This window comes from Amphibalanus amphitrite, unplaced genomic scaffold (genome assembly GCF_019059575.1).
Source record: "Amphibalanus amphitrite isolate SeventyFive unplaced genomic scaffold, NRLGWU_Aamphi_draft 001302F_arrow, whole genome shotgun sequence".
Taxonomy (NCBI): Eukaryota; Metazoa; Arthropoda; class Thecostraca; order Balanomorpha; family Balanidae; genus Amphibalanus; species Amphibalanus amphitrite.
In genome coordinates, this window is record NW_024882795.1 from 74,932 (window position 1) to 97,856 (window position 22,925).

Sequence of the window (22,925 nt, forward strand, 5' to 3'; positions counted from 1 at the left end):
GGGCCGACGTCCGACCGAGATCAATTGCTGAGGTCCAACCGACGTCGGGGCGACGTCGGACCGACATCGGCCGCTGTTTTGACCGTTAAAATAATATAAAATACATGTTTCATGTTTCATAAAGAGCTTCTGTATTCAAAACATCCTCAGGAAACTCAAATCTTCCTCCAAGCCGCAACCCCTGATCCGGACTGGACGGGAAACTTTATCCCATTTGGGATTGCCCGTAAGCCGAGCTCGGCCGTAGCCGGGTGCGGTGAGTGCTTGGGGGCTGCTCGGCCTATCCTTTGGTCAGGCTCAGCTCCGGCAACTCACCAGGGCCGGGCCCAGTTCATATAGAAAGGCCAGTCGGCAAGTGTCACTTTGCCAAAGTGCCACTTATCAAAGGGACACTTTGGGAAACGTTGGTGCAGGTGTGTAAGAGTGGCTATATGAATCCATTGTGGGGTCGCCCTTTCCAAAAGTGTCACGTAACAGCAATGGGACCAGGGACTCTATATGAACTGGACCCAGGGTGCTCGCCAAGAAGACCAATGTCTCCATCCTATCATACTTCCGGCTCTGAAATGGTCTTGTCAGACCGAAAGGGCATAACCCAACAAAACAAACTCAATTCGCTATCCGGCTGCGTGGTGTAGTGGTTAGCGCACTAACCTCGCGTTCAAACGACACGGGGTTTGAATCGCATCGTCGGCTGATGCTTTTGGCGTGTTGTCCCAGTAAACATGCCGACGTCGGCGACTGGGGGGCTCGAATCCCGCCGCCGGTTGATATTTTTGGCGCGTTGTTCCAATAAACATGCCGACGTCGACCCCGTCGGTCCAACGACAAACGATCTCGTCAACCTCGGCAAACGACCTCGGCCCGACGTCGGCTCGACGTCGGCTCGACGTCGGCTGGACTTCGGCTGGACGTCGGAACATGCGGGCATATCCGACGTCCAGCCGATGTCGGGCCGAGGTTGAACCGACGTTGGGCCGACGTCGGCATGTTTACTGGGACGTTAACCCGGCAGGTGGTGGGCCTCCCGGCCACCTTCCGCGCGTTGGGGGGGGGGGAGCATTTTTTTGCCCCCCCCCCCCCGTATCACCGAAACTACTGGACGGATCCGTAAAATTAAAAACGGCGTTCGATAGCCCTGTCAAATTTGTCCAGCGAAACCAAATTTCATTGACCTCGGAGTCACCGATGACGTCACAGGTCAGGTCAAAGATAAAATGCTTCACCGGTCACGGGTCTTCTAGGGAATGCGCTATAACACCGATTATAACGCATTTTGTCGAAAATCAGCGATAGGACGTAAGTTACCTAGTACATATGTTGCTGTTGGAGGTCACTGATAATAACAGGTCAGGTCACACTCACAGGTCAAGTCACCAAGGGTCAGCACATGAACCCAACTTTACTAGGGTTGTGCGATGCATGTTTTATGGCCACTTCTTCATTTCCAGCTCAATGGTGCTGGTTATAAGACCATCAGGAGGTACGGTTAGGTCACTTTTTGGTGGAAGTCAGGTCCATGTCAGGTCAAAAAAGGTCAAATTTCAAAGTTGATAGTTTTGCATAAAATGGGTACTGGTTCGCTGCAGTTCGTCACGGCGAGTCTAATGGTGGTCTTTGTTTTTCGCTATGTGTTCTAGAAGTGCTAGAAATTGAGTATGAAAATTTGACATCAATTTTGAACATCAAATTTTCGCTATAACTTGGCAAAAAAAGAGAAATCGATCTCAAATTTGGTATGTGGATAGAAGGTGGCTGGGACTATCACATATATTCCGTTTTTTTTTTATTCAAAAAACTTTTGGGATTTTTGGCTATTTTATTCAAAAGTTTTTTTACTCTTGGGGGTTAAAATCCAAAATTTCAATTAGCCGAGATAAGTTTTATAGCCCTGTTCATTCTACACCTTTTATGTGCAGAACATTTTTCTGTATGTCTAAAGCTGTAGGCCTGACAGCTCTTCCCGCGAAACCTTTTTTTTGGGTCGAAAATGGCAGAAATGACGTCACTCCGACGTCAATAGAGGCCAACCTATCATAGCCTTTGGAAAATTTTTGGTCACAATGTGTAAAAGCTATTCCCGGGAGGGTACTAAAAGTTTGGTGACAATCGGCGCAACGGCTCTGGAGATATATCGAAAAAAGCTAGGGTGGGGACCCTCCCCCACCGCCTTGAAGGTTTAATCGTACCAGTAAAACGCCTTTTGGGCGAGGAACGAGCGAGCGAGATAGTGAGCCCTGCACGTGCGGAAGGGCGAGAGGGTACTTCCAACCGGCTTGCGCAAAGCACCCTTCTAACCGGTCGCTAGCGGTGTACCAAATTTGAACGCAATCGGCCCAGCCGTTCCTGAGATCTGGAAACGGCATTCTGCACGTGCGCACGTGCAAACGGGGTCCAAACTGACTTTTGCACGGCACCCTACTAACTGGTCCCCAACCGTGTACCAAATTTGAGCGCAATCGGCCCAGCCGTTCTCGAGATCTGGAAGCGCCCCCTGCACGTGCGCACGTGCAGTAGCACCCTAACCGCAACACATGGGAATGCATTGCCTGGTGGGTGACTACCTGTATGCCAAGTTTCAGCGAAATCGCCCCAGTAATTACCGAGTTATTAAAATGGGAACAAATTTGACACCTCTTATTGTTGTATTTTGCACGTGCACTGGGGGTGACCCACATGCATCGAGAGTATCCTATTTTTGGTAGAAGGGATGCTGCTACCCTACAAAAATTACCGCAAGTCAATCGCCCAAGCGGCTGCTGAGATATGAGCCTCTCAAAATCACTACTTTTGCAAAACAGCTTGAACACCCTTGACTTTCCACGTGGCACGTGCCACGACGGTCACTAAGGTGTAACAAAAGTAGTCAATTACGGGGTAGAAGGGATGTGGCTACCCAACAAAAAAGACCGCAGGCCAATCGGTCCAGCGGTTGCTGAGATATAAGCCTCTCAAAAGCGTTACAGGCCGGGCCGGGCCGGGCCGCTCATACTGAGATTTTTCCGTTATATTGAAAAGACTCGCTTCGCTCGCTGCGCTCGCTCGCTCGTAATTATTCTCATACCATCACCAGGCATTAGCAGGCTGGAGAACCATGATTCCGCATATTTGATATGTGAAAAAATGTATTTTTATGCCATATACATATCCCGGTAGGCCACTGCCCTTTGGGTACAAAATAACGTGGTAAAAGCCCACTGAAGCGTGCTGATTTGGAAAGAGGAAGCATCTCGGAGCTGCCGGGACGGGGTGTATCCAAGACAGCGTAGCACCTTAGCCCTCGGCAATCACTCAATTCACTCAGCCCTCAGCAGATAACTCAGCTCACTCAGCCCTAACTCGGCGAGACACACTGTCCGAGGGTACCTTCGCCTGCCGCGCGCTGGCAGGGCGGCATCCCCTCCGCCCGCCCTGCCCCCGAAGGACCAATCGAGCGTACCAACAATGGTAGAATCAGCGCCATCGTAAGTCTACGGCAAGCCATCGCGGGTGGCACTGAACACGTCTGGTCGCACTCTGTTATTACTAGCCAGCACGGCAGCGGGAAGCGATTAATGAGGCGAACGCTACGAATACAGAGAGCTCGAGCCGGCCGAACGGAACGAGTTCTACTCAGCCTCTGGTCGCGGACGGACCGATCGCCGTCGATCACTGGTCCGCCTCGGGTTGGATACGAATCCCGCTCAGTCTGGACCTCTTTTCCCTGACACCTTGCCGCGCACCCTCCTATGCACGCGGACAGCACAGCCCGGGCGGTATGCGGACCGGGCGCAGGCCAACGACCGGTGGCCGGGCGGCGCCGCACTACTGACTGCCAACTGACTGCAGGGAACTGGAGCTGCTCTGAGCGATCTGCGCCTGCATCCGCTGCAGCATGTCCTGCATGCGCCGCAGCTCGGCGTCCTTCTCCTGGATCATGCGGTCCTTCTCGGAGACGTCGTCGGCGCCGGTGACGGAGGCGGCGCGCGCCTTGGGCGCCGCCTGGCGCGCCAGCCGCTCCGAGCGGTAATTCTCGTAGTGGCTGTCGTGCGTCATGTCGTCCAGGTCCTGTGGGGGTGCAGCCCGTGTCAGACGCATGCCGCCGATCCGCACCATAACTATTGGGTTACCCAGGATTATCAATAAAAAAATATACTAACAATATCGGTGGCAGATAAAGTCACCATATCCACGAGGCAAACGACCCGAACATATACAATTGAAGGACTCAAAAGAAGAGCTTAATTGGTGACGATAGGTAAGCATGAAAGCTGAAACTGTACAACAGTCTCCAATTCTCCATATTATTTTCTTTTATTATAGGATACCAAACAAAAGCCAATGAATCCGATTACATTTTGGGCCACAGTAGCTTCGATCCGTGTTGCACCAACAAGCACTTTACTTTCAAACACACACAATAGTTTTTCAAACGCTATTTCTGAAGGACGCTTATCAAACTTTTGAACTCAGCATTGCACCAGGGCCTCAGCCGCCAATACGCTGGCATTTATAGCCTACCTGCATGTGTGTCATGAGCATGGTCCGCAGCTTGATGAAGTCGCAGTGGTTCGGGTTCTCGACGTCGATCACGCCCCACGGATACTGGCGACCGCGGATCTTCTTCCCTGAAAACAGTTGACTCAATAAATATCAGGGTTGCATATAGCGCGAAAAAATATAAATTGATATGTATGTATGTTTTTTCATCTACGTTCGTTGTCACGTGCCGTCCCCCGTGATTTATAACAGCCATTTAAAAGTGTAAGGCATACCTAGCCTAGTTTAAGCCACCTAGCTCAATCCGTTCTCTCAAGGCGCCTCTCCCACCCATCAGGCAATACATATCATCGCCTTATAAGGTCGTAATTCTCCTTACTGCACGCAACTATTTGCTCATTGCCATTTTTTATTATCATTATTATCATTGCAATTATTGCTTGTTGCAGGTTAATTCTCGAAGACACGGAGAACTTACGAATTACGCTACGGTCGCTACTATTTCAGCGGCCATCTGCAGCTCACAAACAGGAGAGTACTGGGCGCTGAAGCTCCCAAAGTGAATCGATGGCTGAATAAACTGATATGCGAGCGCTTTTATGACATCCACGCGTGTTGTGTTAGAACCGCAATATGTAAGTGAAGCGTACCTGCCACCTCGATCTGCTGGCTGCTGCCGCACACCGCGAACGGCATGGCCGCCTTCAGCTGCTTCACCTGCCACCGAGACGCACCGGGAGAGTGACATCAGGGGAGCAGCGAACATGTTACAGTGAACATACTAATAGGTAGCTTAGACAAGATCGGGAACACTCCTACTGCCGTATGGCGGACATGAATAGAGACTAAATCACGAAACGAATAAAACAATTTTGTAAGACGTCAAATGTTGCGATCAAATCAAACGCTATCCATTTATATTTCCAGCAAGGTTAGATGTCATAATGCGCTTTGCATACTTCTATAGAGTAAATATGAGAGGTCAAATAATAACCTAGGTTTGAAGATGCTTCACTGGGGTGGGGACACACTAGTATAACAAAAAGTTGATCGGGCATCGGGCTCACACCGTTCCATGCTTCCATCCTCAGGATACGGAAATCCTTCTCCTCCACGCCGCAACCCCCATCCGGGCTGGACAGGCAACTTTATCTCATGCGGGCTGCACTCTTGGAGCGGCACCGCTGCTCCCGAGGAAGCGCACCCCGTAGCCGGGTGCAGTGAGTACCTTGGGGCTGGGTGGCCTGTCCTTCGGGATGGGCTCAGCCCCGGTGACTCACTAGGGTGCCTGCCCAGACCAATGTCTCCCCCTAATTCCTATCATCCTTCCGGCTCTGAAATGGTCTAATTGGACCGAAAGGGCCTAACTCAACAAAACAAACAAGCATCGGGCTCTGTCGCCTTCGTTAGGACATAAGTCCATTCGACATTACTAATGAGCGGAAGCCTATAAATAGCTTGCTAACTGAGACGAAAAAATCAAACGAAAGCGAACATGAACACATGCAAGCACAATCTACTTACACCCGTAGGTACAAATCCTACAACGGTATGCTAATTGATTCGGACATTGCACAATGCACAAGCCACCAAATCATTCATTGTTTCTATTTTATAACCTATCTGTGAATATGGTCACAATGCCACCTAATAACAACCCTATTTATTCTTTGACGTGCATTAATTCCCAGCCACCCCCTACCTATATGTAGAGCCCGCCCCAGTGAGCCGTTAGCAAACCTCAGTGAGCCGTTAGCCCGCCCCGGTGAGCCGTTAGCCAGCCCCTACCCAGTGAGCCGTTAGCCAGCCCCGGTGAGCCGTTAGCTAGCCCCGGTGAGCCGTTAGCTAGCCCCGGTGAGCCGTTAGCCAACCCCAGCCCCGGTGAGCCGTTAGCCAACCCCAGCCCCGGTGAGCCGTTAGCCAGCCCCGGTGAGCCGTTAGCCAGCCCCGGTGAGCCGTTAGCCAGCCTCCTCCCTATACAGCCAGCCCCGGTGATCCGTTGGCCCGTCCCGGTGATCCGTTGGCCCGCCCCCTCCCTAATACAGCCAGCCCCGGTGAGCCGTTGGCCAGCCCCGGTGAGCCGTTAGCCAGCCCCTGCCCGAGTGCCCAGTGAGCCGTTAGCCAGCCCCGGTGAGCCGTTAGCCCGCCCCGGTGAGCCGTTAGCCCGCCCCCTCCCTATACAGCCAGCCCCGGTGATCCGTTGGCCAGCCCCGGTCAGCCGTTAGCCAGCCCAGCCCCGGTCAGCCGTTAGCCAGCCCCGTTAGCCAGCCCCCTCCCTATACAGCCAGCCCCGGTGATCCGTTGGCCAGCCCCGGTCAGCCGTTAGCCAGCCCCGTTAGCCAGCTCCCTCCCTATACAGCCCGCCCCGGTGATCCGTTGGCCAGCCCCGGTGACCCGTTGGCCAGCCCCGGTGACCCGTTGGCCAGCCCCCTCCCTATACAGCCAGCCCCGGTGAGCCGTTAGACAGCTCCCTCTCTATACAGTCCGCCCCGGTGATCCGTTAGCCAGTCCCCTCTCTATACAGCCAGCCCGGTGAGCGGTCGCACCTGTTCCTTGTACTCCTCGTCCTCGTCCGTGTCGCAGTCCGGCAGCTGGTACACGCGGATGCCGTGCTCGCCGATCTCTGTGCGCAGCCGCGCCTTCAGCCGGTCCATCTCGGCCTTGGTCAGCGTGTCCGCCTTGGCCACCACCGGCACCAAGTTCACCTGCCCAGCCAGGAAACACTCCATTTAGAAATGTAGCGAAATGTTTTAGTAGGTGTCTGTCATGCCTGAATGCCATGCCGCAGGTGATGAGGATTTTAACTATCTGGAAGCGCCGAGCTCATCCATCAAATGTAGTTTGATAATAACAATTTTGACCGGAAGTTTAATACAGAACGGTACGTGGCAGCATTGCACATTAGGTCCAGCTAAGTAGCATTGTCACCAGTTTCCAAAAAGCCAAACACAACAACCTACCTGGACTAATTGTAATTCCTCAAACTATGACTCATCCAGTGTTCAGAAAGTACCTTGTTGTGCAGCATTTTCATGAACTGAACGTCCAGCGGCTTCAGGCCGTGCCCGGCCGGGTTGATGAAGTAGAAACAGCAGTGTATCCGGTTATCGACGATGTTCCGTCGGTTCAGCCCGGACTCATCCTTGAAGTACTTTTCGAACTGGTCGTCGATGTACTGGACAATGGGCTCGAAGCAGTTCGTGTTGTCGATGGCGTCACCGAACCCTGGAGTGTCTGCGGAAAACGGCGAACATGCATCGGTTCCTGACCGGCTCAGCACCGCACTACTCGCTAATAAACAGAAAGTGATGCATTCATTAGGGTTACCTTTATCCCGATAAACACTATAACACATGATTAGCGTGATGCCTGATATCAAAATCTACAGGATTCAAGGACAAAGTGTGAATTTCGGTCCTGAGCTTTAAACTTCTGCAGTATTCCACGTCACGCAAATGGAAGACTGGTTAGCACCTCGGCAATCAGCACGACAATAAAGGACGATTTGCCGTTGACTTGAGTACCAGACCAAACACGGGAGACTCCTCGCTTTGAGCATAGACTGCATGTAAAAACAGCCTTACCTACAACCGTGAGCCGCAACTTGACACCGCGCTCTTCGATTTCTACCGTGGAAGCCTCGATCTTAACCGTGCGCTTGATCACGTCGGAGGCGGCTGGCACCTGCACACAACAAAGCATAGGTTACAAGCATCAAGACTGGCTCAGAGTTGGTGGAATCTGACCAAGTTTAGTTTAATTTAGATTATTGAAATGTCACCAATGGTAGCTCTGTCTAAGCTCTAACAACAGAATCTGAATCTAGTTGTTTTAAGGGTTTATATTCCTGCTCCAAGCTCCTAGCTTATACGATAGGTAGTGAAACACAATTGTTTTTCTCCGTCACTTAAGTAAGAGGTGAGACAGTAGCATATTAATGCCCATTTTGAATATCCCTTGCCACATTCTGACATGCAGAGGTAAAAACAATTATGTTAGGGTGACATCTGGCCTGACGTGATTCATCCTGACCTGGGGTACCTAATCATTCTTGTCTTTGAACAGACGCATTGGTCAGGCAGATTTCTTGACCTCAATCAATCTTATTTTAACTCACCTGTCGTTCTGGGTACAAGTCAGTGAGAAAGAGACTATTAACAAGGGTCGATTTCCCAAGCCCTGACTCGCCAACCACCATCATAGTGAAGCCAAATCCCTTCTTGACTGACTTGCGGTGCACCTGGTTGGGCAGGTTGGCAAAGCCAACATAGCCAGGTGCCTCCGGGTTGCCAAATTCTGAGCGGCTGCTCATTTCCTGGAGCATAAGACAAGAGCATTGAATTAAATTGCATATATGACATGATCTATGGATATGACAAAAGAACATGATGCAATTCACAAGGCTAACATAAAAAAGCTCTGTGTAAGTCGTAAGAGTACAAAAACATCACTGTAGTCTTATCACCAACTGAGGAAACATTCTGATTTGGGGGTAAGTTCCCTGGGTAAATAAATCTGAAGATGAAGTAGGTAGGTACACTATGGTGAAGATAAAAAATATAATCTAACCTGAGCTAGCCTAACCTTCTGACCTACAAGCTTGAACCTACCAACCTACAGCCTACCAATTTACCAACCAAAATTGGTAAATGTCAAGATAAAGTCCTAAGAAGATTTCAAGGATTTTTTCTTCTCATAATCTTACATTATTTGACATCCCAAATCCAAAAATGATGCTTACATGTCATGCAAATAAAAGGAAATAGCATTAGCAACACTGACCTAACCTTACCTACTTACCTACTACAACCTACAAACCTACCAACCTACAACCTCAAACCTACAAACCTACAACCTAACCTAACCTACAACCTAAAATTTCCGCTGTTTCATTTTCGTATCAACAGCGCCACAAGTGTAGATCAGACCTTATCTTGACAAATACCCCGAAATTTATCTCCACATTATACCGTTCATAATCCTTGCCTCTGGATTGGGATTAAGCCATCCCAGACCCAATCCGGGTTCAATTCCTGGGCAAGTTGCGTGGCCTTGTCCCTACCTTTACCTGGTCACTTGGAACAGGATGAGAGTTCCAGTTAGAACTTGGTCCACTGGATATGGTGCTTAGCTTAATCAAAATTTCAAATTGCATTATTAGCACTGTCACTGACTTATAGTTACCTATTCAGCTTACCTCTTATTGTAGGTACCTAGGTCTCAAGGTAATTGATATTCACCAAAACCCTCCTTTTGTGTCTGCCTGAGGGATTTGTTCAAACAACCCAGCCAAGGTATATTAGGAACCCAGCAAGTTAAAACTTGAAAGTATGAATACCTTTCGTGTGAAAACTCGAAATCTTTAAAAAATTTCAAACAAAGATTTCCAACTCCGGTGACATCCGAGGTGTGGCCTGTGGCCATTTGCCTCTGCGATGCCAAAAGCTTCAACGTGATTGGGCAGCTCGGCAAATGACGTATACGAGGTAAAAGAGGAATACGCTAGAAGTAGCATTTATGACAAACAGAATCAATTAAACTAATTTTTCACCAAATTTGACAACTGTTGACCTTAAACTCATGTATTGTAAAAAAGATACTTTGATTTTCAGGTGTAAATGACGATTGTGTCAACATCAGCGATTTAGCTCACTTTCCCTTTTGTAGCAGCTTTTTAAGAAGACCATCGAAAATGTCCATCTGTGGCGCACGAGTTTCAATGAAATTCGCTCTTTAAAAAAAAAAAATAGCAGTGCATTCCCACGCGCTGAAACTAATAAATCAAAATTGACAGGGGGAAAGAGGTAAGGTAGGTTGATAGGTATTGACAGGTATTGAAATGTTAGGTAAGGAAATCAGGAACCCAAATTTTAAGTTCCACAGCAAGGTCAAGGTAAGGTATAGTTCAAGTTGGACATACGAGCCTCGACGCTTAGCGCCCTAATCCACAACAACAAGGTATCCAAAACACTTGCCACAAGTGCAAGCTGAAGCGGTGCAAGCACAAGTGCCTATACCAAAATTCAGCTTGAATTGTAAAAAAACTGCTGAAAAGGCTGTGTTAAATTGAGAAGCATTCTGGTCTAGGGGTTAGTTCATTGCCACCAGATTCGGCCATCCTGATCCGGGTTCGATTCGGCAATGCACGTGGCATTGCCGCTGCCTGACCGCTTGGAACAGAGTGAGTATTCCGGGTAGCACTTGGTCCACTGGATATAGTGCTTAACTCAAACCAAGTGGTGTTCAATGATTTTTAGATGTGAATGAAATAAAGATAATGGACTGCAGCCAGACTGGAAAAAATACACATTATGCCGAATATGTCCGGCGTAGTGGCAGGATTGCGCCAAAAATTTCTGCGCACGTCCGGCGTAACTTCGCATGTGCCGAATTCAGCATATGGCGGCGGACAAATTTTTCGGCGCAGGGCGATCGCATAATTTTTTGGCGAAAGACGGTCGCCGAATTTTTGTGGTACGCTGGTCAATCTACACCTTTTTAGGCGCAATTTCAAAAAGTTAAAGACCAAATTCAAAAAGTTTACATTCAAAATGCACGTGAACGTTTTGAATTTGGTCTTTAATTTTTAAATTGCGCCTAAAATGCTGTAGTAGCAGATTCGCCCCGCGGGCGGCTCTGGAGAAGTTTCGGGACGAGACGCCCCCTCCCCGCCCCGGTCGTCGCGTGCTCGAACTGGCGAGCCGCCCTGAGTCTACTCAGCGGAGGAACGGCCGCCCAGGTGAGGCCTCAACCTTCGGCGTAGAGATAGGTATGGAAAACCTTGTTGAACATCGCCAAGCGTCGTTAAATAGCAGTGGGTTCCTGCCCACTGCGGTATCAAGGGGAATGAGAGCGCGGACGACCTGCCAAAACAGGCGGCCGCCCTGCCCTCAAACGCCCGATCGCTGAACAGAGCGGTTCATTGTGCGGCCTCGCATCAGTGGCGCGACAACTGCTCAGAATCACTATTCAAGCCACTCCTCGGGAGCACGCCGCCGCTCCCTATCCCCCGAGAGGACCGAGAAGATGCCATTTCGGTGCACCAGATGAGGGCGGGCCACCGGGGCCGCTCGCTCCAGTACGGCACCGAATCGGCTGTCTCCACTCCGCCGCGTGCCAGCAGTGCCCAGACAAGCGGTGCCCAGCGGCGCTCTGCACGTGCACCGTGAGCCGAGAAGAGGCTGATGTGCCGGAGCATGTGCTGCTCCGCTGCCCGGCCCTCGCTGGCTCCCGCCGAGGTATTCTGTTTACGTGGAAATAAAAAAACTCACTCGGACGCTCAAACATGGGAGAGCGTACAAGGCCCCGAAACACTCTGTCTGGTTGATATAGCATTGATCAGTAGATGTGCACATGTGCTTTATATGAAAAGCAGGGATGCTGAGCCGTGGAAATTTCAAGCGGCTCCGGCTCCGGCTCCGGTTGAAATGTCATGGCGGCTCCGGCTCCGGCTCCGGCTCCGAGTAAAATGATTCGGCTCCGGTGGCTCCGGCTCCGGCGGCTCCGGCTCCGGCTTCTACTCAGTACATCCCCTATGCGATCAATTAAATACGGGTGGAAGAAAAAAGGCGATGGGATTGGTACACGTTGCTTCTGCATTTGTATAACAAGGCTATTTTGAATACGCCGTAAATTTTACGCCTTGTACTGTCAAACCGAACTAGGTAAATAATTGTTTCCTCTTAAAGGGACACTCCCACCTTAACCCTATTCCTGGCGGGGGGGGGGGGCTTCAGGAGCCCCCCCCTGAGGTTTTTTGGTTATATCTCCCAAACGCGTTGAGCTAGGAAGCTCAAATTTTCTGACTTTTCCTAAAAGGCTTCTACGCAACATGTCTGAAAATTTTGAGTTGATCTGACCTCAGGTCAGGTCACCAGAGGCGGTTTGGTGACGCTACCTCAGAAAAGTTTGCAATCACGCCAGAGCTAGAGTTTTTGACCGATCAATTTCTTCTCTTCAGGGTTTAGTTAGGGTACCAGTATGTGCAATTTGTATATCTCGGAATTTTGATATCGGTGACCTAAGGTCAGGTCAATTTCGCGACCTCCCCATTATAAGTCAATGGGGGAAAAATCAACTCCCTGTTTTTACCACTAAAACGGGTCGGAATGGCCCCATATACCATACATGACTTCATATACGATCAACCTTCACTACCTTGAGGTCTGTTTTGCTGTTGGGCAGCTGTGAGGTCATGTGACGTCATCAAAGGTCACCAAAGGTTTTTGGCCAATAACTCCGTACAGGAACAAGATACAGACGCGTGGATGGTCTCATTGTGTTCAGCTCGTCAAGACGCATCGAATGATATACATGATGACCTCGAGGTCACGTGACCTGAGGTCAACCTTTGACCTTGACCTTTCGAGGTCAACATATATATCATTCGATGCGGATTGACGAGAGGATCACGATGATGCCCTTAGTTTGTTCCTATCTTGACTAATTCGAAAGTTATTCGAGAAAAACTCTCTCCATATCTAGTGCCGCCATTTTGACTTTTTCGACCCCTGTGACGTCATCTTTGACCTGACCTGAAAATGACCTTAGTAAAAATTGTAGATCTTGGCCGTGCGTATCCGATGCCGTTTACCGCTTGTCGCTATCTTGCTTCGTTCTCGAGATCTCAGGGGGGGGGCCGAATCGGCCCCCCCCCCGCCAGTTTCTTGTCCCGGCGGAGCCCGCCAGGAATAGGGTTAACATTAGTTTTGAGTTGAGATAGGCAAATTGGTGGCCATGGCCTGCAAATACCGGTTTGGGCACTCACAACATCGACAAATGCTTTAATTCGGAGATATGAAATTTCAAACTTGCAGTTTTCGGATTCTAAGGGGCTAGTGCATTGGTATGCCCCCTTAGAATTTGTGACGTCAGCGGAGATCTAGCGATTTTTAAATCTTTTACTAAAACGTTTGGTAGCACGCGGTGGTATATGCTGCTTTGCGCGCAACAAATGCCGCACTTTCAAATAAAGTCGCTAGGAACAGCGGAGATCCCAAAAAGTAAACAAAAGTAAAAGTCTAATATCTTGAAAACCGGTGAATATTTTTCGATGAAATTTGGTAGATATTCGTTTTCGCTCTTTCTGAACCGAGCGACATCACTTTCGTGCTAATTCATTAACTTTTTTGAAGGTGGGAGGGTCCCTTTAAGAAAAGGAGCCGGAGTCGCCCCCTTTTTTGACGGCTCCGGCTCCGGCTCCGGGCTATATTGTTTCACGGCTCCGGCTCCGGCTCCGGCTCCGGGCAAATATGCCGGCTCCGGCGGCTCCGGCTCCGGCTCCGGGCAAATATGCCGGCTCCGGCGGCTCCGGCTCCGGCTCCGCATCCCTGATGAAAAGGGCTTAAATTTCGCTCAAATAGGCACCTAATTTTTGACGCAAATCACGTAGAAATTTCGGCGCAAAATCGCTTGCGCCGGATTTCTGCGCAACAGGGTCTCACGGGCGTCCGGCGTAGTGTATGGATGTTTTCCAGTCTGGGACGGGACTGCAGTTTTTTTTCTTCATTTTGTTACATGCCTTGGCCTGCAAAGTAGGTAGGTATGTAGGAATAGGTGCCTATTGACAAATGACAATCCTAACACATTACTTCAGGCTGAGATCTTTTTACCTGATACCTAGTGTAACCTGATACCTGATTGATGGGAATCGGATGAAGCATTTTGATTGCCTGGTAGATCCGTCTGATCGAGCTCGGGACGCGTCAACAAACTTAGTCTATTGGTTCGTTTGGTACTGGAGTTCTCTCCAGTGCTAGTCAAGCCGGTTTTTGTAGCTGTTGGTTGATGGTGCCCAGACAACGTCTTCAGGGAGGCCATTCCAATCATTCGCTACCCAGGCTGAAAGCTGCTGGCGCCTGGCTCGGCTATTCGCAGGCTTCTTGGCGATCTTCAATCTGTGGCCGTGAGTACGTGTTATGAGTGCAGGCATGAAGAAGTCGTCCTTGTTCAAGTCGCAGCGACCGTGGATGATGTTGTGGGTCGTGATCACTGATCATATCGCCGCGACGGCGCCGGTGTTGCAGGGCAGGGACGAAGGTTCAGTCTTCTCAGTCTTTCCTCATGGAGCTCGGGGACAAGGCGAGTCGCTCTCCTTTGTACTCTCTCGACCTGTCGCCTGTCCGCAGCATTGAATGGGCCCCATATCTGATTACAATACTCCAAGTGCGGACGGACCAGTGATTTGTAGAATACGGGAAGCGTCTTTCTGTCGATGTGCGCGAAGCTGTGCTTGATTAGTCTAAGCATTCGGTTGGCCTTACCGATGGCAGCTGCTGCTTGTTCCCTGAATTTCAGCCGTTGATCCACGAGAACGCCCAGGTCCTTCTCGATTTCTACCGCTTCCAGTGTGTGCCTGCGATGGAGATTGGACTTGGAGTATTCAGCCCGTGCATTACGATTGCCTAGGTGCAAGACCGTACATTTCGTTGGGTTAAAAGGGAGTCTCCCCAGGCTATAGAATGGTAGTCCAGCTCATTCTGCAGTCTTGTGCGGCTTTGTTCAGTGCTAGCTTCAGCGTAAATCTTCGTGTCGTCGGCGAAAAGTCTGCAATCACTGGTAACAACTCGAGGCAGATCATTCACGAAGATGATGAATAGCACCGGTCCCAGGACCGTTCCCTGCGGGATGCCGCTGCCAACATCAGTTCAGCCGGAGAAGCTCCCATTCACCACAACTCTGTCTCCTTCCCATCAAAAACGAACGGAGCCAGTCGAGGAAGCCGCCCCGGACGCCCATGTCGTGGAGCTTTTGAATAAGCCGAAGGTGAGGGACCGAATCAAATGTTCGCCGGAAGTCAAGGTAGGTGATATCCACGGGCTTCCCTTCCTCCATCTGCCTGGTCCAGTCCTCGAGTGCACTCAACAGCTGCGTTGCACAAGATCGTCCGCGTCGGAAACCATGCTGGCAGTCGGTTAGTTGGCCCGGTGTCTGTTAGATGTCTGAGTTGAGCAGCTCGTCACGCACGATGGATTCAAAAACTTTTGATGTGATGTGACCGACGTCAAGCTAACAGGATAGTAGTTGGATGGGTTCGTACGTAACTAGCCCCTTCTTGTATATGGGGACGACCGGGCCCTTCTTCCACTCGAAAGGAACCCTACCAACTTCCAGTGAGTGATTGAATAGATTGGTCACTGGTGGGCTCAGAGAGGATGCTAACTCCCTAAGAACTCTAGGGTGCACCCTATTAGGACCAGGGAATGCTGTCGAGCGAAGGTTGCGAAGCTTGGCCTCCACTTGACCAGGTGTAACTTGGACCGTCTCCAGAAGCGGACCTTGGTAGTTGTAGTTCATTACTTTTGACGCTCTTTCGAATGCCACTTACCGCGTGTCGCTTCGTGGCCCAGGAGCCAAGTTAGATGGGGCCCCCCAGCACGACACGGAAAACGCAGACCACCGGCACGGCGCGCCGCGCGGGCTAGCATGGTATATTGGACCACTTTCATTTTGTATGAATGGCTCCCGCCTCCCAGTTTCAATTTGGTAAGTATCGCATTTAGCACACCAGATTCACAATGTAATAAAATAGGGCCATACCATATGTTCAGGAACAATAAATTGACCCATAAAGTTTTCAAGACAAGCACTTACCTTCCACAACAATAGGTACCTGCTGCTATATAGTATAGCAGCAGGTATACTACATATATATGCTAATAGGTACTCAACCAGTAGGCGTCCTGCCGGCTATCCATAGTAGGTGTCAACTACCAGTAACGGCGTCGTAACATGTTTCGAAGGTACTAAAACCACTTCGTAAATGTTGAAATGGATGCTGAATTCGAAATCAGCCCGAAAAACTACCCTATAAACATGTAAAACTCGAAAAAGTGACCCGATGTCATCAAAGGTCAGTCACCTGACCTGACCTTCAGGTGACCTTGACACCCACCGTTATGAGTGGGACCAACATCATTTTACATGTTTGAACGTTTATAATCACAAAAAGACTGAAAACGCGCGGATAATGTGAGCTGGCATACGCTGAATCGCGATTCCGGCCAGTTCATTGATAAGAACCACTAATCATGTGCCATAGATCGCCATGATGGTTAAACAAACTGTCTCGCATATGATTGCATTCTGATAATTTTCATTCTGCACTGAACTAACAAAAACTATCCTAACTTAACCCGCGCGGGGCTGGGGTCTCCAGCCGAACGCGCGGGGCTGGGGGGGGGGGGGTAAATTTTACCCCCCCTGTTATCTCTTGAACTAACGGTCCGATTTGGAAAATTCAAACGCCAATCGAAAGCTCTCATCACGAACTACTAAAAACATGTACTTAATTTAAAGTTTGAGGTCAAGGTCAAGGTCAGGTCAAGGGTACAAATTGCAAGTTTCTACAGTATCGGCCTTGCATCGTAGTTGCCGAAGAATGGAGTCATGGACTGAGACTCATCGCCCAAAACGTGTTCTTAGGCTACCAAGACAATATTCGTTGCATACAATATCATTCAGAGGTCAAGGTCAAGGTCAGGTCAGGTCAGGTCAGGTCACCAAAAAACAAAATATAGAAAAGGGCATGTGCGACACATGTTTTATGGGTCATTTTACTCATAGAATTCAATAGGCACACTCAATAAGTGATATGGACCACCTCTGGATGAATTTCAGGTCGAGGTCAGGTCAAGGTCAGGTCAAGTGAGGTCAAATTTTGAAGTTGGTTGTTAGGGCCTAAAAAGGTGTCTATCTGATGCAATTTTTCACGACGAATCGAATGGTGCTATTTTTGTTTCCGTACGAGGTCTAGAACTTCCAAAAAAGTCATTTTTCAAAAATTTTGTGTGTCGTGACGTCATAAAATTTTGAATAACTCCCACATTTTTGAACCGATTCTTCTAAAATTTGGTATGTAGGTGCACATAGACCACTTCTCTGACATATATTCCGGTTTTTTCGATAGACTCAAAATTTTGGATTTTATAATGATTTTCCCAAAAAAGTCAGTTTTTTGAAAAAATTTAGGCCAAAATCCAAAATTTTCAAAAAACCGAGATAGCTATTTGATAGACAAAGTAAAATTACGTATAACCTTTTTTGTTACGTCTTGATTCCTTTAAAAATGAAGATGTTAGCGGCGTTTGAACTTTTGCCGTTTTTGAGGCGAAAATGACGAACATGACGTCACTAAAACGTCAATTTCTCAAACATTTTCCGACGGATTTCGCTCAAATTTTCAGGGAACGTGTCAAATTGATGTAAGAAAAGGTACTGAAAGTTTGGCGGCGCTGCGCGCCGCCGTTTTTGAGATATCGCAAAAATTCGCGAGGGGGGGTAAAATTTACCCCCCCCCCAGCCCCGCGCGGGTTAACCCTCGCATGTGTGCGGCGTTTACCAGCGTCTAACGTGTAGGGGAAGGGGGGAGGGACGGTTGGACCCCCTCCCTGCCGCTCGGCGCCTGATTGAGCTAGAGCCTCGCGGAAAAAAACGAGCGCGCTGCCCGTGACGAGAGGAAGCCGATGATCACCAATTTTAAGGTCCTAGGTTAGGTCATTGGTTGACCTTCCATGTCAGGTCAATGACCCAAAAGTCAGGAAAATCGAGACCTGCTAGAACCAAGATTACGCTAGAACTTCGTAAAGGGAATCTGTAATAGGTTTTTCGGGGCGCTGATCACGAATTGCATGATAGTTTTGATCGCAGATGATATCCTCATTCATTTAGGCCAGGTCGGGTCAGGTCAGGTTAGGTCAACCAGTAGGCGTCCTGCCGGCTATCCATAGTAGGTGTCAACTACCAGTAACGGCGTCGTAACATGTTTCGAAGGTACTAAAACTACTTCGTAAATGTTGAAATGGATGCTGAATTCGAAATCAGCCCGAAAAACTACCCTAGAAACATGTAAAACTCGAAAAAGTGACCCGATGTCATCAAAGGTCAGTCACCTGACCTGACCTTCAGGTGACCTTGACACCCACCGTAATGAGTGGGACGAACATCATTTCACATGTTTGAACGTTTATAATCACAAAAAGACTGGAAACGCGCGGATAATGTGAGCTGGCATACGCTGAATCGCGATTCCGGCCAGGCATGGTTTTGAAAAATAGGTCACAGGTCAAAGGTTATTTGGGTCAGGATCATGAAATTTTCAGAGAAGGTGTAAAATTGATCAACTCGAGGGTACTGAAAGTTTTGTCGTGATCGGCCGCGTTTTACGCGTGTTATTCGGGAAAAACCATGGGAGGCTTCATCTGACCCCACATGCGAGGGTTAACCTTACCTAACCTGACCTACTCTAATAACATTTACCAAACAATTACAATGTAGGTACTTACAAAGTGTAAGTTTGTTGGCAGTTGGTGGGTTGTTAGTGCAGTGATTAAGTATAAAAAATGATTTTAGTGCTCAGTTCTCATGACTTTTTTCCATAGTGTGTTCTTTCCTTTCAATTTCTTATTCTGTGAATTACTGCAGTTCAAGGGGTGGTGTAAAGGCTTGTGTCACTTAGAGGGGTGTGTAGAAATTCTCCTTCCATCACGGTGTGCATCGGTGTGGGTCAGTAAACACTAACAGTTTGTGCGCCCATTGGCCAGATTGCAAAGGCAACAGAGTTGGTGAGCTGCACCAGCGAAGGTGACAAATCTCCACCAGCGTTGACCAATAGGCAACGAGACTGCCACTCTGCTCTGAACACGACCTACAATATTCCCCAGAATGTGTAGACCATTGCACTTTTAATATAGAAGGCTACAATGAAAGGCCAATTTTCCTTGGCTGCGCTGACCCTACTGTCGCTCGTACAATCATTTTCTCAGATAATGTTGTGCCAACTCAGCAGTCAACATTGTTACATCCTGCGTCCTCCATCTTCCTTCCCCCACGAGCCATCAGACAATTTTACCTTAATTCTTTGACAGGATTATGGCGTCCACTGCGATGTACCGTTTGGCGCCAATACTAGACAGCAGTGCCTTTGCTGTTAGCCTGCCGACATGTATGTACCGGCTGCCTCCCATCCAGTCAAGCTCTGTCCCATCATCACTACAGGTGAGAGCATTTTCTAACTAGGTACAGTCCACAGCAGAAGTAATGTGTGGTTTCAGTCATGGGTATGCTCTGCTTCTGAAGCTTAGGAACGATTAGCCAGACTACAATGAAACTTTGAATGTAGCTTATATGTATCGTCACCCTTGCAGCTGCGACTTTAGCTATTGACATCTTCTTTTCGATCACTCCGCATTAAACAATCGCCAGTCAAAGCCAACCGTTGAGATTGGTAAAACCCTACATTACTTTAGCGGTGGGCTGTACCTATATACTAGTAACTAGAGTCATGATCTTCATTGGTAGCTTAGACCAGTTAGTATTATTCCTAGCTGCTCAATTACGCTCATGATCTATTCGTTACCGTGAAAGTCATCGCACTCGTCAATCAGAAGAGGCTGCTAGTGCCTTAGGTATATATGGTACGGTCAAATTATCTGGCATGTCTGCAGCAGGCTGCTGGTGCGAGTGGTGCGGAGCTGGCGCAGCTGGAGAGGCGCCAGGAGGCGATTCTCTCCCAACTGGCGCAGCTGCGCTGTCGCGTGGAGGAGGCCGTGCGGCAGCGGTCCGCTCGATCAGCTCCGGGGCAGGGAGTCGGTTCTCTGGTGGCCACAGACGCCTGCCTGCCGTTAGACCATGTGAGTAGTCTTTTGCTCATTCTGCCATTAACGGAGCAGTAACACGTACATACTACAGGCTGCAAATCTCGTCACTGTTTGATTCCTTCATTCTAAGGGTTTCTTCGGATGGTCTGTCATTTTGGAATAGATCAACACATAATATTTGTATTTGATCATAAAACTTTATTAATGCTACCCTGTTGTAGTCTGAGAAGAAACGCAGTTATGGCCGGAAATCTATAACAGGGAACATAGTGCATAGGTAAACGTAGAAGGATATAAAAGCGTGGCCACATGGATGTAGACAGCTGGCTCGGTTCTCCGACTCTGACGGCTAGTTCGGGCCGCCGGCAGCGGGCCGAGCTGGTGGTGGTGGCCTCGGCCGACCGACCGCCGTGTTCGCTGCTGCTGCTGCGCCTGCTGGCGCCGACCGTCACCCTCACGGCGCACGTGCACTCCACGTGTCCGGCCGTGCCGCCGCACCTGCTGGACGCCTTCCGCTGGAGGGGAGCCGCCGGCGGCGCGCACATCCGCCTCATCTGGAAGCCAGGTACGGTCGCCGTTCACCCAGCCAGCGCCCAACGGCGCTCGGCCTTTCTAGTGATGACGGGACGACGGGAGGAGAGGCTTCGCCTTCAAGCTGATGGCCCTCTCCCCATCAGTGACACGTTGCATGTTAGCGTGGAGATGGGGATTGTCTTGGTTTTATAATGTAAGGGTTTAGGGGCAGTAATGTTTTGCTAGGTACTTATTACTTGTTAACGTACGCATTTGCATTTATGAAATTTGGACTTATTGATGAATAAGGCTTTGACGGCGCATATATTACTTCTTACAACAGCGGAAATGGATTCTAGAATGTCTGCACAGTACCCATGTTTTGCCGTGTTTCCTGTCACGTTTCGCCGTTTCGTCCTGCCACTGGCCTGTGCACCAGTGTGACGCTCTCCGTGTGCCCCGGTCGCCTGCGGCAGAGGTGGGTGAGCCGCGGCTGCTCGTGTCGCCGGCCGGTCAGGGCTGCCCGCTGGTCGGCGAGGAGCAGCTGTTCCGGTATCTGGCTCGCGCCCTGCTGCCCGGACAGTACGAGGCGGCCGGCGCCGAGAGGGCGGCGCTCATTGATCTTCATCTGGAGCGTGCTGACCGACTGATGAACGGCTCCGGCGCCGAGAAAAAGGCGGTCAGTGACACCCCGATCGACGCCGGGCGGCCGCACGGTGGATGGTACCCTACATGTCAAATTTGAATGGCTTAAATCATTGTCATGAGCACGCTGATACATTTCATTAATTACTGTTCCTCAGCAATATTTCTTATTTGCTGTTAACATGTGGTGGTACGGTGATTAATTTCACGGCTCAACGTACTCTTAGAGCCGCTGTACTTTCATGTATTGTATATGTGGAGGGAGAGGAGGATGATAAAATCATAACCCACCCTATTGCTTAGCGCAGTGAGCTCAACGGCCGAATACGGCCTGCGGCTGTCGCTGGCAGCGTTCATCAGTGTGTGCTGGTCTTGAATGTTAGTGCTGGTTTTATGTGCTGTTTTTGTGCACTTGACATGTGCGCTGGTCCTGTTTGCTGATTCTGGTTGCTGGTCCTGTGTCCTGGCTCCGTGCGCTGGTCATGTTTGCTGACATTTTGCTGTGCCTGCAGGTGCTGGGCACGCTGGACGGCCTGCTGGGCCGCCAGCCGTTCTTGCTAGGCGGCCAGCTGGCTCTGATCGACGGCGTCCTGTTGTCGGCTCTGCGCTGCTCAAAGGTGCCCCCGGCGCCGACCAGCGTGGCCGCCTGGCGCGACCGAGTGTCCATCGCCGCCGGTCTAGGTGAGCGCACCTAGCGCGCCATGGGCCGCTGTCCGGCGACAGCTGCTGGGAGAGGGCAGACCGATGGCGGTCAGTCAGTGTTACCCGGCTGCGCGTTTGTGCAATCAGCCGGACAGATTGGGCCCCTGTTCAGCTATAACACCCGCTGCATTTGGTTTTCAGTGATAACCCATTGGTCTTTTGATGCCTGTTTATATGATCTGTACACCGTAGACATGGCTTGCCTCTGAGTTTTTGTTTGAGGTTTTAAAGTCACGTTCTTACGAACCGTTCACGCCACGCGGTGGGTTGACCCCAGCGGCGGCTGTCGGCGCGGGAGCGGCTGGCGGCGCGGGAGCGGCTGGCGGCGCCGGCACGCCCCCGGCTCGCGGTGACGGCGGCGGCCACCTGGACCAGGCTCAGCTGATGGCTCTGCTCTCCGAGCTGGACATCCGCGCCGAGACAGTCACCCACCCGGCCGTGTTCACCGTGGAGGCGATGATGCCGCACCTGGCCGCCGTACGCGGCGCTGTCACCAAAAACCTCTTCCTGCGCGACCGCCGGCGACGTCTGTTCCTGCTGACCGCTCGGCACGACGCCCAGTTCCGGCTGGCCGACGTGGCGCGCCAGCTGGACGGCGCCAAGGAGCTGCGGTTCGGCGACGAGTCGGAGCTGGCCGCCCGGCTGGGGGTGCGCCAGGGCTGTGTGACGCCGCTGGCGGTGGCTAACGACACGGAGCGCGCCGTGACGCTGCTTGTGGACTCCAAACTGCTGGACGGCTCGGTAGAGATGCTGTGGTGTCACCCGCTCACCAACGAGGCCTCCACGGGCCTGAGTCCGACCGAGTTCCGGAGGTTTGCCGCCGCCACCGGCCACGAGCCGACCCTGATCAGCGTCTGAGCGCACCTGCTCGGCCGGCACCGGCGCCGGACCCTTAACCCCCAGTGTGGTGATTGAAACGAACGGTGTCCACTGTGTCCTCTCAGGCTTTATACTAACGTGACTGATCGCTGAATATAATATTACCTGCAA

General features: G+C 50.3%; 2 protein-coding genes across 6 annotated transcripts; one reads left to right on the top strand and one right to left on the bottom strand.

The window, feature by feature from the left end:
- Positions 1-3,107: 3,107 nt before the first annotated feature.
- Positions 3,108-10,559, bottom strand: LOC122371975 (septin-2-like). 3 transcript variants are annotated; one of them, XM_043348786.1, is made up of 8 exons: positions 9,677-10,559; positions 8,597-8,794; positions 8,064-8,163; positions 7,493-7,713; positions 7,026-7,184; positions 5,130-5,196; positions 4,501-4,607; positions 3,108-4,047 (listed from the first exon to the last, which is right to left on the bottom strand). In XM_043348786.1, exons 2-8 carry the CDS (start codon positions 8,789-8,791, stop codon positions 3,805-3,807), a joined length of 1,092 nt encoding a protein of 363 aa, XP_043204721.1. In that variant the 5' UTR covers positions 8,792-8,794; positions 9,677-10,559; the 3' UTR covers positions 3,108-3,804. The 3 variants fall into 3 exon arrangements, with proteins under 3 accessions (XP_043204721.1, XP_043204723.1, XP_043204722.1); XM_043348788.1 differs by having other exon boundaries at positions 9,818-9,916; XM_043348787.1 differs by having other exon boundaries at positions 9,548-9,895.
- Positions 10,236-22,925, top strand: LOC122371974 (aminoacyl tRNA synthase complex-interacting multifunctional protein 2-like). 3 transcript variants are annotated; one of them, XM_043348783.1, is made up of 7 exons: positions 10,236-10,283; positions 19,344-19,473; positions 19,923-20,108; positions 20,445-20,640; positions 21,065-21,267; positions 21,746-21,914; positions 22,213-22,925. In XM_043348783.1, exons 2-7 carry the CDS (start codon positions 19,348-19,350, stop codon positions 22,791-22,793), a joined length of 1,461 nt encoding a protein of 486 aa, XP_043204718.1. In that variant the 5' UTR covers positions 10,236-10,283; positions 19,344-19,347; the 3' UTR covers positions 22,794-22,925. The 3 variants fall into 3 exon arrangements, with proteins under 3 accessions (XP_043204718.1, XP_043204719.1, XP_043204720.1); XM_043348784.1 differs by having other exon boundaries at positions 19,926-20,108; XM_043348785.1 differs by having other exon boundaries at positions 10,245-10,288.